Raw genomic sequence first — 17,208 nt, forward strand, 5'->3', positions numbered from 1 at the left:
TGGTGACCAGTTCCTATCCTGAAGCTACCCAGAAGCCCATCAAGAGTTGCCTCACTAGAACAAAGGACAATCTTACCTCCTTCTATTGCTCAGGAAATTCCTAAGGATTCAGGAGCTCTGCATCTAGAGCCAGGTCAACCCAATATTAGAACAAAAAAGGTTCCTAAGTGCTCTTACCACTAAGGAATTACGAAGAAGTTAGGTGCTCTGCATCAGGAGCCAAGACAACTTTATTTCGCTATTAATCCATAATAGATATCACCTACATATAAATACCAACATTCCTTTCCAAAAGTTTTTTTCATTACTGTTATAAAGATGCAATGTTAAAAACCATGAGGAAGAACGCAGACATAGAATTGTTTCCCTTTGATTCTATATCCCCTACAGTGGTAAGCCTCCTGCCGCTCCAACTCCAGTCACTAAAACAGCAAATTCCAAGGCTTGTGGTAGCATTTTTTACCCCTTATGCACTTTTATCTCTTTGAATTTCTATCATTGATCAGATAAGGAAGAGACATCAGTCCTGGCTGGTGTGGCTCAGTGGACTGAGTGCCAGTTTGGGAACCAAAGTGTTGCTGGTTTGATTCCTAGGGTAGGTAGGGCACATGCCTGGGTTGTGGGCCAGGTCCCCAGCCAGGGGCACACCAGATGCAACCACACATTGATGTTTCTCTCCCTCTCTCCCTCCTTTCCCTTCTCTAACAATAAATAAGTAAAAACTTAAAAATAAACTAATAAAATTGGAATGGAAACAAAGTGCATCATAGAAAAAAGAAGAAAAAGGAAGAGACATCAGGAAAAGATTTAGTCACTGGAAGATGGAACGCGTTCCCATTTTTCTTTCCAAATTCTATCCTCAGAATCGACTTTCACATGCTTTCTCTCCTCAAAGGATTACACCTCACATTACCTTTCCCTTCGTCGTATATCCTGTCTATGGCCAGAGTCACATGCTTGAGAATGTTATGGGAGTCTAATTTGTATTTTCTCTAATAATCACTTTACATGTGTGTGTCTGTGCCTATAGCAAAACTTAAAGAAAAATTGTTTGGGGGAAAATATCTATGGATGAAAAAGGGGCCACATTCTAAGCCTGACAAGTTCAGGGGAGGCCTTCATAGTAGCCTTATAAACTCAGAGACAGAAAGTAACCACACAAGATGGTCTGAAATTAAAACTTCCTAACTAAAAGTAGGTCATGGCAGGTAGTCATGTCCTAGGTCAGTATCTTCCCTGACAAAGGTCAGTCTTTACCCTAACTGAGTCTGTCTATTTTCTTTTCGCATCTATGATAACTTACCTTTGGAATGTTGGGTAATTTCCCCACCCCTCAACTGTGCCAGAGAAGAGACCACAAAACGCTCATTGTTATTGTTATCATGTTAATTGTTAACTGTTAACTATCCTCTACCCACCTATGTAAAAGAAATGTCTATTCCTTTTACTTTTTATCCAATCTCAGAGATTTTCCTGCTTTGCTTTCTCCCATCTCCTTAATCTATCAGTGGATTTCATGTAACCCCCTTACATCCTCCCCTTTGATTCTGATGTATAAAATAAGTGGTAAAACTCCCATTTTTCTTGAGCATTTTCTCAGTCTGGTGAGATTTTGTTCGCTGGCAACTGTTGTCAGTTTGGCTCAAATAAACTCCTAAACTTCTTACAGGTTTGGATGTTTCCTTCATTGACATATCCCACAGGAGTGTGGCTGGTAGGAAATGAAGTAGAGCACCAAGTGTCACTTGCAGTCACACACTCCTGTGAAAATCACTGACTTCAGTGACAACTGCTAATCCCAGAGTAGCCGTAAGAGGCCAGAGAGCACATTTACACTGCTTTCCTGTACCTCATTCATTCATTCAATCATTCATTTATTCATTAGCAGACATCTATCAAGTTCCCCCTGCGTGAAAGGCACTAGAGCAACAGTGGTGAATGGGGCACACATCCTCCCTTCCCTCTAATGGTTATAATGTCATGGGGGAGACAGACAAGTAGAGGCTCAGTAAACACACTCTATCTGGTGGGTGCATTGAAAGAGCGAAAGTTAAGTCGGTTTTACCACAACTTAATCCAATTCACATTTATGCCCAGGCTCTGGGCTAGAACTGGGATACAAAGATCAACAAAACGCAGACTCTGCCCTCAAGAATCTATATAATCTGCACTTCCATGACAGAATAAACTCTACTCTGATCTGTGTTTGTGGGTAAAACCATCTTTTCCAGGTACCTTAGCCGTGATTTCAAGGGTGGGTGGCATATATTTATTGACATTCCATCAAATGAAGTCCGAAAGGAGAGTTAAGTGAAATACGAACCAAAGGGGCAAGTCCTTGGAGCGGCATGGCTTCCTCGGCCTCATAGACGTAGAAGTTCAAAGAAACAAAGAAGTAGCCGGGGGCCGGTTCCGAGCAGCGGCGGCCCGTGACATGCGGGCGGCATTCACACTGCCCATCCTTGGGAGAACACCTGAGGAAAAACGAATCCATCTGAAAAAAAATGTTGAGGGGGCAAGTGCAAAATAAAGGCATGGGAGTGCTGAGCTAACTGCTCCCCAAGTTCGGATCCTTTCTTCGAATTGATCAATCAACTGTCCTAGGGAGGATAATGAGGAGCTGTGGGCTCTAGAAGGTTGGTCTTGGAAAGCAAATCCAGATCCTTGAAACCAAGTAGTCACATCTTTCCTCAGTGACTCTGATTCTGCTCTAAAAACCAGGAAAAGAAGAGGGTAGGATCTTTCTTTACAGGGTGGCGAAGAGTTAGTGTTTTAGGCAGGTCAGGTCAGGTCACATGTTTGCAGGCATCTATCCCATCATCTCATGGGAGACCCAGGACAGCAGAATTGTCATCTCATGCTGGAAAATATTTCAAGTAAAATAAATCAACTGTGCTCTGATTAATGTCTTGAGATCATTGCTTTTTGATGTTTTTTGCTTGTCATGAAATAAATTCCTTCACTTGTGACTATGAGCTTGTCAGAATAAAATGTGCTCTTATGTGGACATGTAAAGGAGGAATATTGTCACAAAACTTTGTTTTATTCATTTTACTGACTTACACATTAGAATAAGCACCTCCAATATCACAGTCACAGGGAGCACATCCATGGAGATGGTTTTCCAGTCCCCAATATCCAACCTACAGAGAGAAAATGCTCCGTTGACTCAGGTATGAAGATAATTGCTGCTCTGGCGTATCATGCTGAAAGCACTACTGTTCAATTGACATCTATCAAATGAGCACACAGCCTGAAAAATCACACAGTAGCTTTTTTTGCCTGTGCACTTGGTAATGATTTTCAGACACATAGCTCCTGTTCCAAGGACTTGCAATAAAGGGGACAGGCAAGCTGTCTGTGGATTGTTCAAGTGGAGATGCAATGGAAACCACACGGCCCCTCTGGCAGGACCAATGTAGCCTCAAGCTGTGTTGCTTAAGGCCAGTCAAGAGAGGTTCTTTAACTACCCAATTTGCCACTGCTTTTATAGAACCAATAGATTTCTTTACTGTAAAAACCCTAGGGATTTTTACTTATACAATACTGAAACATTTGGGGGTAAAAAAAAAAATCAGTCAAGCTGATTTTGAGTGCTGATATGAATATCACAGTTTAGTAGAATCACTTGTTTGTAAATAAAGTTTTGTCATAATAATCTCTTTCCCTGAGAGTCAGCTCTGTTGCTTAAGACTTTTCATCATTGCAACATCTTGACCTTTATTCAGTATAAACAACTGGTGAGATATAAACAACTATTTCTTACATCTGATAAGATTTTTTATAAAATGATCAGGAAAATATTTTCCTCTCAAGTCTCAGTTGAATGTGCTCAGATAAAATTAAGCTCATACTAGGCATGGAACTAATGTTTGAAGTGGGTTCATTAAATAACCATACTTTTTTTAAATCTTGGTAAAATTTTATGTCCAATTTTACTCAAGAAGATTTATTTTAAACATTAAAAGTTGACCTAATTTGTTACAAAATGCAGCAAAGGACTTCTGATATTTTTCCCAAAACCAAGTTTCAGTTTAGGCAGAAACAATGTGAAATGAACCGCTTCCATGGGGATGTGGATGGGAAAACTCCCCCTGGGCAGGGTGCACTGCCATGCGGGCCGCCTCAGCGCGGGTCCAGTGCACCATCGGACAGATGTGGATGCAGGGTGCCTGGCAGATGTGTGGGCTCCCTGACAATGGCAGATGCCCCTGGGGTGGCCCTTGCTCTGTTATTTTCCTCCTGCAAACACAAGTGAGTTAACTGCAAACTGGCAGTTAACCTGCCAACCAAAAAGGCAGCCTGAATCTAAGGTTTATTGGAATGATCTGCTGCAGTGCCTTCACGGCTCCTGCTAAACAGCTCTGCATGCTTCTTTGCATTGCCCACGCATGGTCACCAAGCGTGGAGTGGCTCGCCTCGCTAAGTGAAACTTTGAGATGACTCGCCCTGTCTCACACTGAGTGCCTTCTTCACACTTGCTTCCATGCTTTCTTTCCCATCTCCTCTGCTCCACCCTCATATGTTTTCAGTAAAATTACTGAAAATATTAGCACAAAACTATGTCCTCATAGACATATGTTTCATATTTATCAGCTACATTTCTTCAGACACATCAAGGTCACTGTTCTTTTATTAGGTTCAGTTTTTTTTTTTCCCTTTCTAAAATGTCATGATGGGCTGCCAAGACTGGAGAACAAAGAAAAGAGTTGGGTTTGAACTCCCTGTTGCATAACACATTTCTTATGGAGTAAAAATGTTTTATTTGACTAATTTAAGACATACCATACTCATATGTGTTTAGTGAAGCCTGTGAAAAATTTAAGAGTTTATTTCTCACAGGAGTAAATGTTTTAAAAATGTTTTTAAGATGTTTTTAAAAACATTTAAATCCATTTTTTTAAATGACCCTGTCCAAAATATTTTTAGGCAAGGCGTGGTAGGAGTGGGCTGAGGGCAGAGGACAGAAGAGGCCCACGGTCTAGGAGGCCGAAGGGAGGGGGAGGTGAACGCTCTCATATTCTAGTGCTTGGCACTTTTAGGTGGACAAAGGATAAAACTATTGACAGGAGCTATATTCCTTATGCTGTAGTAATTGTGGTGATCATCTTGTAAAGAGTATAAATGTCTAATCACTGTTTTATATACTGGAAACTAGTGTAATATTGTATGTCAAGTATAATTAAAAATAAAATTTATAAAACCAGGAACATCTGCCCTGGCTGGGTGGCTCATTTGGTTGGAGCATCGACCCGTACACCAAAGGATGGCAGGTTTGACTCTCAGTTGGGGCATGTACAGGAGGCAGCCAACTGATGTTTCTCTCACATTGATGTTTCTCTCTCTTTTTCCCTTCCTCTTTCTCTAGAAGCAATAAAAACATATCTTCAGGTGAGGGAAAATAAAAAATAATCCAGGAACATCTTTGAAGTACAATAAAGCAAAACACATAAAGTGAATCAAAAACAAAACAACAAAATATTGGCATGGGTACCTGCGTCAATTCAGTCAAATCTGGTAAATGTTGGTGTGCTGGTAAATGTTTAACTCCCAGCTCTTTGCAGGAGGGTGGGAGCTGATTTCTAGTGTTTGCTGATTTCTGTAGTATAAATAGTATTAGCACAAGAGAATTCAAACACAATAGGGCAAGGAAAACAATGAGCGAGACCAAGTCTCTCTTAGGCAATGGCAGTAGAAATCTGCATCACTACTTGCAAGGGAAATTGTAGACAAATACGTACAGCGCACTCCTCACAGTGTGGTCCGGTGGCAAAAGGCTGGCACAGGCACTGGCCTGTGTCTACATCACAGGGCGAGAGTGCCAGACTCCCCAGGGGGTTACAGGTACAGGCTGAAAGCACAGCACACACAACCATTTATAAACGCAATCATTTATTTCTATTTCACCCTGTTTGTAAATGTTCCTAAAGCTCACACTGAATGAAACACGTGGCCACAGGAACACAGAACATCCAGCCCTGCCAATCTTACTGTCTGCCTGGCTGCATGCTTATTGTATTGCACACAACTGTGCATAGGAAATCCAGTGCCAAACACTGCCAGAGCCCTCGTGTAGCCCTACTAGATGGCGGTTAGGAGGAGACAAAAAAGTGGAGGAAGCCATGCAAGCTGAGTGCCCAGCACTGATAGTCTCAGTGAGGCTGGCTGGGTCTTTGAGTAGCGGCAAAGGTTTCTGAGTGTCATGGTTATCACTGACAGCTCCTTCTGTAGTACATGCATCTACCATTTCCCTAACTACTTCTTTTTTTTACTGCCTTGTTGTGTTTTCATTTTGTTCTCCTCTTCCTCTTTCTTTTATACCCATAGACATTTCTGAATCTTTTTTATATTATGAAGGTTAAGAAATCATGCTACCAAAGCAAGAAGTATATTTCCCATGCAGGAGGAATCATTTTTCATAGAAAAGCCCAAATGTCCAACAACTGATGAATGAATAAATGAAGTGTGATATATTCATACAATGGAATATTATTCAGTAATAAAAAAGAAATGAAGTACTGATTCATGCTGTGACATGGATGAACCTTGAAAACATTATGTTAAGTGAAAGAAGCCAGCCATAAAAGACCACAAATTACAGGATTCCAATTTATGAAATGGTCATAGTATGCAAATCTGTAGAAACAGAATGTTGAGTAGTGCTACCTAGGGCTGGAGGATTGGGAGGATAGGGAAGTAGTAGATAAGGAGCATGGGGTTTCTTTCTTTCTTTTTTTTAATGGTAGAACACATTTAACATAAAATTTGCCATCTTCACCATTAAGTATACAGGTCAGTAGCGTTGGTATACTCACATTGCTGGGCAACGATTCTCCTGAACTCTTTTCATCTTGCAAAACTGAAACTCTGTTCCCATTAAACCCCATCTCTCCTCATTTCTCCCTCCTCTTCAGCACTTGGCAACCACCATTCTACATTCTGTTTGTATGGATTTGATATTCTAGGTACCCCGTATAAGTAGACTTATATACTATTTGTCTTTTGTGACTGGCTTATTTCATTCAGTGTAAGGTTTTCATGGTTCATTCATGTTATAACATGCATCAGAATTCCCTTCCTTTCTAAGGCTGAATAATATTCCATTGTACGTAGATACTACATTTTGCTTATCTACTCATTCATAGATGTGCATTGAGTTGCTCCCACCTTTTGGCCACTGTGAACGATGCTGCTATGAACATGAATGTACAAATGTCTCTTCTAGACTGTGCTTTCAATCTTTTGGGTATATAGCCAGAAGTAGGGTATAAGGTTTCACTTTGGGATAATACAAATATTCTAAAATTGATTGAAGTGATGGTTACACAACTCTGAGTATACAAAAAAAATCATTGACTGTATACTTTAAAAGGTGAATTACATGGTATATGAATTATACCTCATTAAAGCTGTTACAAAAGAAAAACAAAACAAAGCCAAAACCCCTATTTGGCCTATTCTCAAGGCATTAAGTTAGTCAGTGAACCAGGGAAAATCTCTGGAGTGCTGCAAAGTGTGATGGGACTGGCTTGACTCTATAACTCATTCTCCTGAAATTTAATTTTGCTATTAAACTCGAGAAGAAAATATTATTACAGAAAGATTCAGCACACTGTTCTGTAAGCATGCAAATGATGTATAGTTCTTTATATGGGCAAAATATAGAGTATGATGATGCTGTGACAGGAGGGAAATGATTTACCTAGATTCCCCGAGGATTCTGCAGCTCCTTGAGATCCTAGGCAACTCTAAACTTGTGTGATCCTAAAGCCAAGGGCTTCTTCACTTGGCTCTGGGAAACCCTGAGGTTTTTCCTGTTTCCTTGCAACCCCTCACCTGCCTCTAATTTTTTGTCAGAGAACAAACATAAAAATACTAGGGAGGTTTGAGAAGAAAAGAAAGTAATGTTAAAAAAAATAAAATATGAAGAAACCAACACATGAAAATTTCCCAAGAAGTCATCAGTCTTTACAGAAATGCCTGTGATTTAACAGTCTATATAGGAGAGTCCTAGTGGAAGGCGCTTTTCTAAATTTTCACAACTTGGCACTAAATTTCTTGGCATTTTCCACTGCCTGTTCCAGCAGAAAAGGTGTGTGCGCCCCCTGCTGGTCCCTTGTGATAAACTCAGCAAACCACGGAGACCTGAACTAAACAAAACTAAACTAAACTTGGTGGGCGTGCTTGAATCACTTTTAAAAACCGAGAAGCTGGAAGGACTCGGGTATTTACAGTGTCCGAAGTTTAGAGATGACGGAGACAGCCCCAAGCCTTCAACCACCCCGGCCGGTTGCCCAGTTGCTGCTGACTTACGCTGACAGCCCATGGGGTCAGTGGCGCTCAGTCCGTAGTGGTTGGGCTTGCACCGGTCGCACTTGGCTCCTTCCACGTTCTCCTTACACAGGCACTGGCCGGCCACAGACCCCAACGCAGGATCGGAGTGGCTCACACAAATGCCACCCGAAACGGTTCCATCAGGGTCACATTCACAAGCTGGGGACACAGACATGCGTTATCTTAGTTAACTGCAAATTCTGGGAAACCTAAAATGGAAGCATAGCACTTCACTCATGCTGTAACTATTTTACTTTGTTTAAATCATTAAATATGTTTAAATAATTAGACAAGTGGGCAAGGGCTGCTCAGAAATATCTCCCAAATTTCTGGCCTTTGAAAGTGTTGAAAAAATCCTCCCCCCCACCTTTTTTTTTTTTTTTTAAAGAGACTTTTAGACTTTTAAGTGGTTCTAAAGTAAGAGGACCAGAGAAGATAGCTATTACGAAAACTGGACATAGATAATAGATTGATTACTTTGGGGATGGTGAAAATGTTTTGGAGCAAGGTAGAGGTGGTGGTTGCACGACACTGTGCCACTGAATTGTTCCTGTTAGGAGCACCTACAAGAAAGAAAGGGGGAAGACCAAGAAATGTTCATATCCTTGTTTTCCTTATGGATGTCTGCTGGTGAGGCAAAACCTTGAAGAAATTCTGAAAATGAGATAAACAGTCACTTGCAGCAAAGGAGCAACAAAAATTCCAACTTCCCCTTCCCCCTTTTTTCCAGCGGAAACTTGAACAACTGAAGGAAGGAGTGTTATATGATAATGGATGCTGCTAGTGTGAATATTCCAGAGGGTAGAAGTTACTAAACGTAGAGCCTCCCTGAGTCTAGGCAAGAACCCCCTAACAGTTAGGGCTGCCCAGCAGAGCAGCGGCCTCCTCACAGGCGGTGGTGTCCAGGCAGAGGCTTTTTCAGAGGACGCGTGTGTCAGTAGCCATTAAATGATTACCAAGGACTCTTGTATCTTTGTGGTGCTGTGTTTTCAAGAGATTCCACTATTAAGAAATGTAATAAGAATAAAAAAAATGAACATCCTGATACTAAGGAATAATTACGTTCACATATATACATGTTTTCTTTAAATTAATAAAAATAAAATCCTCAGGTCTAAAGCTATGTTTTCATAACAACCAGTTAGGTTAGTGTGTTTAGTAAAAAAATCCAGTCAAACCAGTTGTTTGGTGTCATCGAAACAATCACTTGGTTGTCTGACAGAATTTTTGATGTCAATTGTTTGCTATTGAATTGTGACTTGTGAGAAAATCTGACTATGGAAAAATAGCACTGGATTCTGTTTAGTTTGGAAAAGCACAATTTCTTCTAATTAAAGCCATTGCTTCTAGAAAGGAACAAACTGGATTCATTTTAGAAGTAGCCAAAAGGAAAAAGCTCAGCTTTATTTGGGAGACACTCCAAAGAGTTAGCACTGAGTTCCAGAGAATAACTTAACTATGTACGGAAGCATCTTTGGGGGATGTGGGTGAGTGGGTAGTAATTTAACTTTGAAATAACCCTGTGTCATGGCCTTTAGGATAGAATTTCAATAAAATCTCCTAGTGTCACACAAATTAATTCTAATAAACTTTTATCATCAGTGGTTGAGTCTACCAAATCTTTGTTTTTTTCTGTGTTTTAATCATAGAAGACTTAAAATTAGTCAACTCTTATGCCTGGAATCTGATTATGTAAATATTTAGAGTCAAACAAAAACAACTTAGAGAAAATTTTTATGTGATCGCAGCTAGTCAGTCTTAATACATGTCATTTGTATAGACACACTTACACACACATAAACATGTGTTTAGGTAAACTGGGAGAAACTGAAGAGTCAGTTTTTACAAGCTCATTATCTGCCTTTCTTCGAGAAACTCCTTGTTTACAAAGAATGACTTCTTGATTTCATATCGGGGGTACTAGTTTTTTTTATTTGGTTTCCTTCAAAAGCACCATCAAGCTAATACCTAAGGTTCTCAAGGAAAAAGAATTAGTTCAATACATTTGCTTTAATTATTTCCAACCTCTTTCTATATTCTGAGATTATCAGTCTCAAAAGATCAAATTTTCCTGATTCCACATAAGAGAGCAGTTTCATCTTCTTTAATAAATATACAGCTTTAAAAACATAAATAAAAGGTGTGTGTGTGAGATTATGGATTCTGGTAAAAAAAAAGTAGGACATTGATTTTACAAAATATATTTTCTGAGATTCCAGTTCTTTCTTCAAGTTTTAAATAGGCATGTAAGGTAAAATTTTATGCAATCAGGTACCTACTGAGTAATCTGAGCAAAGAAATTAATTTATGCTTTTTTTATGTTGCGATGATTTAAAGTTTGAAATCTAGAATATCGTATATATTCAGGTAGCTACTGAATTCCTTTTGCATAAGACTTCATTGTATATGTTATGTATTATGTAGTTTCATAGCAAGTCCCCTACCCAATACTGACGACATAGCACATGAAGCAGGATCCCTGGGTACTGAGAGAAGCACTCCGCAAGCCTTGGGCCCTGGGACATTCGGCTGAGAGTGCGGACAGTGCAAGGCCCAGACTGCTCTCTGCCCAGGCCACATCTCACGCTTGTGTGTGTAGCAAGCTACCTTGAAGAATGAGGAACCTCTTCCCCCAGACAAAGAATGAGCTTGCTTCCATTGCTGTAAAAGCAATGAATCCTCTGCTCAGTGTTTCCTGGTTATGAGATAAACTCATTAGGTGTGCAGGATCCACCTGATACCCTTTGTGCTGCCTCACGGAGCTCAGGGTTGGGGGCTTGGGAACTCGCCCCCCAATACAAACATCTCTCCACTTGCTGTGCCATGAGTAATAAAGTCCCCTGTCTTTAACCCAGGAGTTTCATGTTCTCCACCAGCATCCATGAAACAGTAACAGGCTGATTTGTTCCTTTGCAAGTCAAGTTCTCAAACCCAGTAACTGACCCTGGGTGTTTGAAACCGGATTAGAGCATTTCTCTGTGCAATAACTGACAGCAGTGCTGAGACTAGAGAGAGGCAGGCAAGGTGCCGCGGACACAAACTTTAAGGAGGCACTCACTGCCAGGTTAGTGCCAGTGACAAGTGTCAACCCTATGCTAACATGACTCTGAGATGACTCAGAGTGAGTGCTTCCGGAAATGCAAGTTAAAATAATGGCGAGATCCCATTCGAGTAGCAGAAATCAAAGTGTGATGAAACCAAGTGTTGGCTAAGATATAGAGCAACAGGAACCCCTGTACACTGTTGGTCAGGCTGTTACCTGGCTCACCTGCCTAAGGGACAATACGCAATTCACTAATCAATTTGAAGAAGTTTCTATTACGTCCCACTAATTTCACTCCTAAGCATGGCTCTTAGGGACAGTCTTTGTGCATGTGCACAAGGCCACATACATGGCTATTGTAGCATCAAAATCAAAACTGACAAATAGATTTTGTCAGATTTATAGAAAGGAAGGAATTGCACACAGAAATTAAAATTGGAGATCTAGGGCCACCTAATAAGGACAAACCTTAAAAATATAATGTTGAATGAAATACTCAAAGATAATACAGCATAATATCATTTATCTAAAGTTTGAAAATATGCCAATTTTTTTTAATAACATTTGTAAATAAAAACATGTGTGGAAGTATAAAAATAAGGATGGTCAACGATGTGGTGATTGCTGTGGGAGAGAGGTATAGGGAACTGAATGGCTATGGAAAAAATTACAATAAGATTAAATTATAAAAATAAGCATGGTGATAACTGCTAAATATATTAGTTTATCTCTAGAAAGAAAGGTAGACAAATGCGACAGGCTAAACCTAGGACATCACTAGTACCTGTAGTGTTTTATTAAAGTATTGAAAATGATAGGTAAGAAATTATGACGAAGCTGCTGGTAGTTATAAGGGTGTTTACTGTATTATTCTCCGTTATTTTGTACATATATGCTTGAAATATCTTATTTTTGAAAGTTGATATTAAAGATAAAATGAAATTCTTAAAGGTTAAAAAAAGAAAAAATAAACAAGGTAATAGTTAGCTAATCCATCTTAACAACAAATTTGAAATTTCTACAGCCAGTCAAATGTAGGTAATTTCAGTAGCTACTTGCTGGAGCTGACCGCCTAGAAACTCCAGGTGCGCGGCGTCTCTGAAGCCACTCGCCCCCTGCTGGTTGATTCTAGAATAGTTTCCCGATTTTCCAAGAGAAGCCACTGCTGCAAGACTGCCAGGATGGACAGATTATCTGGCCCAATTAGTTCAGAGGAAGAAACGATCTTAGAGTTGAAGTGATTTTGCAATCCCCCACTCCCCCTAAGAGGGCCGTTTGGAGATGCTGCTCAGCCGAGTGGGGATTGGCAGCCCAAGTGAGACTTGCTCCTTCGGCATTTCTCAGAACAGTGGAAAAGATGAGGCCAGAGACTGGGGACTCGGGTACTCACGAAGGCACGCGTAAGGGTCCGAGATGGCCTTGAGGGGGTCCCTGTAGAAAAGGGGCCTGCAGCGATGGCAGTGCTGTCCCTCGGTGTTGTGCTGGCAGTCTTCACACACACCCCCGCTGACACCGCCGCTGGCCAGGTACACGGTCATATCGAAGTGACAGCGGTCCGAGTGGCCGTTACAGCTACAAGCTGGGGAAGGAGAGTTTCTGAGGGATTCACCCCTTTCTTGGGAGTGACCGAGCTGGCATTCCTCCCTCTAATCCCTGCGCCCCCTCCTCTTCCTCTTTCTTCAGCCACTCCACCTTCTCTTTAAGGACACACTATGTATACTAACAGTAAATTAGGTGCTTTCAGAAGATCTGTCTAGTATTCATAATGTTCATATACTCTCCATGAAATGTGTTCCTCAAAGGTTTACCGTATAGGTATTTTTAAAAATCAAGTAAACAAAAGTAAGTCATTTGGGTAATTTAGAAGCCCTAAGGTGCAATATTTTTGTTGTCATTCAGTAAAGAATACTTTTACTGACATACTTTGTAAATTTGATTTGTTTACATTATATGTTCTGTAGGCACTGGGATTCTCACTGAAACAGAGCCTCACTCCGCCTCTCCCTGTGGGCAGGGAGCTGGAAGAGGGGTCGCAGGTCATTTTCATCCCACCTTGGGGGCAGCCAGAGCAATACAGGGAAGGCAGTCTCTCTGGAAGAATTTGTGTCTTTGTGGTAATATCTATCTACGCTGTAGGGCTTTTTTTCTTCCCTGTAAACCACATAAATATTTGCTGGGTCTTGTCTACTGTGACTCACGGACAAGGCTTTTTAATGGGCTCTTCTAGTGACTTCTTACTCCCTCAAATCTTATTTTTCTCAAGCCTGGGAAAATAAACTGAATAAGTTTGTTTGAAAGTGCATCAAAATTTAGAGGCAGCAAACACAGTATAAAAATTCTCCATGTTATTAGCCTAAATATTTTATAAAAAGTACAATAGTCTGTCAAACTTGAACCTAGACCTCGTTTCTCCTATTATCTGATATAGGGGTTTAAGGTCATACTCATGGAATGCATGATTATTCAGGAAAACAGTAGGGATTTCTGTACCAAATCTAACACTCACCCAGTTCCTGGATTGCCTTCCCCACCAATATCATCATATGGCTCTGTCCTTCCCCTGGAAAGGGGCCACCCAACATGTATATTGTTTCATTTTTCAAATTAATGTTAATTTTTGGAGTGAAGGTTTGAGACATTGGTGCTTCTTCCATGTGAGACAATGGGAGGCATTGGCTCCTCAATCAGCTGGAGCTGGAAGCCACAGGTGTGCTGCCAGCGGTCCAAATGAACTAAGTGTTCTCTGAAATAAGGAAACACAGGCACACTCGGTCTGTGCAGAGAACTCTTTTATACTCACCTTTGCAGGAGCTGTCCTCCAGGCCTGCAGCTGGCCTCCAAGGAGCGTCCTGGAAGAAGTCCTTGCACCGCTCACAGTTTGGGCCGTCTGTGTTGTGCTGACACACACACCTACCATGAACCTGCATTGTGTGATAAACAAACAGTGTTGAAAGAGGGCTCATCTTTGAGGATGCTGGGGTTCTTTAAATGGAAAATGAAATACCAGGCCGCGGGTCCAAGACTTAGTTTCCCCTGTGTTAGTTACATTACCAATCTGGACTATTTATTATTATTTGCTTAACTAGCTTTTACAATTTAAAAGTTTAAGGTGTTTAGTATACATTTACAGTAGAATTGTTTCGGTATTTCTGACTACTAGTTTCAGGGCAGCACATTGCAGCCCTCAGCAAAATGAAGGATAAGATGCTTTGTGTGTGCGTGCGCACACGTGTGTGTGTGTGTCCAGGGTGGTTTAGAAGCATAAGAGAAAAGGGGGAATTAGAAAACTGAAAGAAATTAGAGAAAGGTATGTAATTATCCACAAAATGCCCTAAATGTCCAAGTTCAAAAAGAAGTTCTATTTCCAGTGAAACATGGAGATATCTAAAGAAGAAGGTGCAATAACCCTGATATCACACCTTGCCTGACTATGACTGATAGTTTAAAATTATTTAGTAGACACACCCCCAGGACTCTGCATCAAAATACAATTCTTCTACCACATCACTCTTTAAGACTGGTCCCAAGAATGGAAGAGATTTGGACTATGAAGACAGTCATTCATAGTTAAGATGGTTACTTGGAGTGACCATCTTCACAATATCAGGTATTATTCACACGCTGTGGTGTTGAGTACAACAAACCTTCAATAAATCTTTGTGAGAAAATGCATGTGAAATTATGGGTCCTCCCTATCAAATCTCCATTCCCTAAAAAACAAATAACAGAGCAAGATGGGCTGTCTTAAAATCACGAGTTATAAATTCTGATCATGAGTTCAGTAATGCGCATACGTGGCAGGATCCACAAGACTCTCTGGAGAGAGAACTGAAGGCCCAGAGATGGTCCGTCGGGCCAGATTGAATCATACCTGCCCCAACACAAGACTGGCACATTGTTGATCCCCACATGAAAAGTCGATCTACATTGAGCACCAGGATAGTGACGGGAAGGTAGGAGAGCCGACTGCTCTTCTAGATAAGCCACTCACCATTCCAGGAGGGCTGAACACATCTCCCCGCACCATCTGCTTCGGGCCGCATTCACTAGCATGGCCATTGCAAAAACAGCTGCCCCGAACCACCATCTCATACAAGGCGTAGTAGTATTTATCAAGGGAATCATTATGTCTCCTTCCAAGCAAAGCATCCCCAAGGGTGTGCAGTTTGGTGAAGTTTATCCTCAGGTTTGTTATTGTAACAAGGTCTAGAGAAAGGAAAATAATAAAAGCGATGAATCAAAGTGCATTTAGGTTGTGTTGCTTCAAGGTGCCCTTCTTGACTGACATCCTCTTAATGTACTAATGACAAGGAGTATGCCTAACATGAGATTTTAGAAAAGAAATTAATGTGAAAAATATAAAGTGATTCATACCCTGGATGTAGGGGCTATACGGGTTTTCTATTTCAAAGCTGGGATCCAAAACTTTTAAAACAACCTGTAAAACAAATTGTAGGTAAATTTAAAGTATTTTACCCCAAAATGTTATTGTTAAACAGTATACTCTTAAAGAAGAGATCCTGATCTTACAAGAAGGCTGAGCTCATGCTTCCCAGCTAGCATAGGACACAGATTATCATTGGGTTCTCATATGAATAAAAGTACCAAGAAGGAAAATGAAAGCCATAAACAGTCATGTTGGTTCTTTATGCACGAGTAGTCCATGAAGGCAGAAGTTGTGACCCCAGAGGTAAAAAGGGCTCCTGCTCTGGGCTGCGGTGGAGTTATGGGGCCACAGTTCAGCGAGTCCTCATCAGCTTGGATCTGGCAGGGAATTCTGCAGCTGCTGTCTGCCCCAATCCCTTCTCCTAGGCCTGGTAGGTAATGCCTGCCAACCCCACTCCTACTTGGACCCTCTACCAGTTACCAGTTTTGCGCAGGGGATGTTGGTTTATAGGGAAAGGAGATGAGACAACTAACCCAGTGCGCACTAGCCTGTGTGCTCCCTTGCAAGCGTTAGAAACACATGCTCTTCCCCTGGCTTCCCTAGGCCCCGGTGCCCAGCCTGGCCTTTGGCCCCTGCTCACCTTTAGCTGGTCTCTCCGTGCAGGATTGTTTCTTAAAAGGTATTTATCATTTATCTGGATTTGAGATTAATTCAGGACTCATTTCACTTTAAACTCTCTTATTTTTAAAAACCAACCACTCAAGTTCTACTTCAGCAAACACTACTTAAGTTATTTTCACCTAAATCAACCACATTAAAAATAAAGTTTATTTTACATCAAAGAAATCCAAGAAAGGAAACACTACCTCACCACCAGTGGAGGGTTCAATATCCGAATATCTAGAGTCACACACAAGGTCTCCCACTCCCTGTGCCTGGCCGGATGTGATGTTGGGAAAGGAAGTTGTACAATCTTTTGCAAAATATTTAAATGCTTTCCAGGTGTGTCCATAGTCTGTGGAACGTTCAACTAACATTGCGGCAGGCCGAAAAGTCTGCGGAAAAATGAGTTAACTTGTGATGCTTCACAAAGGAAGATTTTATTACCCACTTCAGACTGAATATTTACATTTTCTAACTTTATATTTTCAAAATGTATTTGTATCCTTTAAAATCACTATACAAAGAATATACCAAAGTCTCTTCCCAAAAGTGGGAAGGTGTTTATGAGCATATATTTTGCCCTGTAATCTAATTCCATTTTAAAATGTTTATGGCTATGTAATTTAATAATTGAAGGAAGATGGCATATTAATTTTTAAAAAGCTAATGTAATTGATATTTTACAGTAATTTGCATGCAGTTTTCTTGGCCTAGAATGCTTTTCCTCTGGTAAACTCTTATACAGCCTTGAAAATCTGCCATGAAGTTTACCTGGATTCCC

At 40.7% G+C, this 17,208-nt stretch overlaps 1 protein-coding gene across 1 annotated transcript in view; it reads right to left on the bottom strand.

Moving 5' to 3' along the window:
- The window catches only part of LAMB4 (laminin subunit beta 4), a 70,405-nt gene that overhangs the window by 39,086 nt on the left and 14,111 nt on the right, over positions 1-17,208 (bottom strand). The window contains exons 5-13 of the mRNA XM_054564459.1: positions 16,631-16,819; positions 15,752-15,815; positions 15,369-15,583; positions 14,178-14,298; positions 12,768-12,956; positions 8,314-8,493; positions 5,742-5,851; positions 3,064-3,143; positions 2,324-2,474 (exon numbers count right to left, since the gene is read on the bottom strand). Coding sequence (XP_054420434.1) covers positions 2,324-2,474; positions 3,064-3,143; positions 5,742-5,851; positions 8,314-8,493; positions 12,768-12,956; positions 14,178-14,298; positions 15,369-15,583; positions 15,752-15,815; positions 16,631-16,819 — 1,299 coding nt within the window. The remainder of the gene's footprint in view (positions 1-2,323; positions 2,475-3,063; positions 3,144-5,741; positions 5,852-8,313; positions 8,494-12,767; positions 12,957-14,177; positions 14,299-15,368; positions 15,584-15,751; positions 15,816-16,630; positions 16,820-17,208) is intronic.

The sequence above is a fragment of the Pteronotus mesoamericanus genome, unplaced genomic scaffold (genome assembly GCF_021234165.1).
Source record: "Pteronotus mesoamericanus isolate MK-2021 breed Mesoamerican mustached bat unplaced genomic scaffold, CSHL_Meso_final scaffold_85, whole genome shotgun sequence".
NCBI lineage: Eukaryota > Metazoa > Chordata > Mammalia > Chiroptera > Mormoopidae > Pteronotus > Pteronotus mesoamericanus.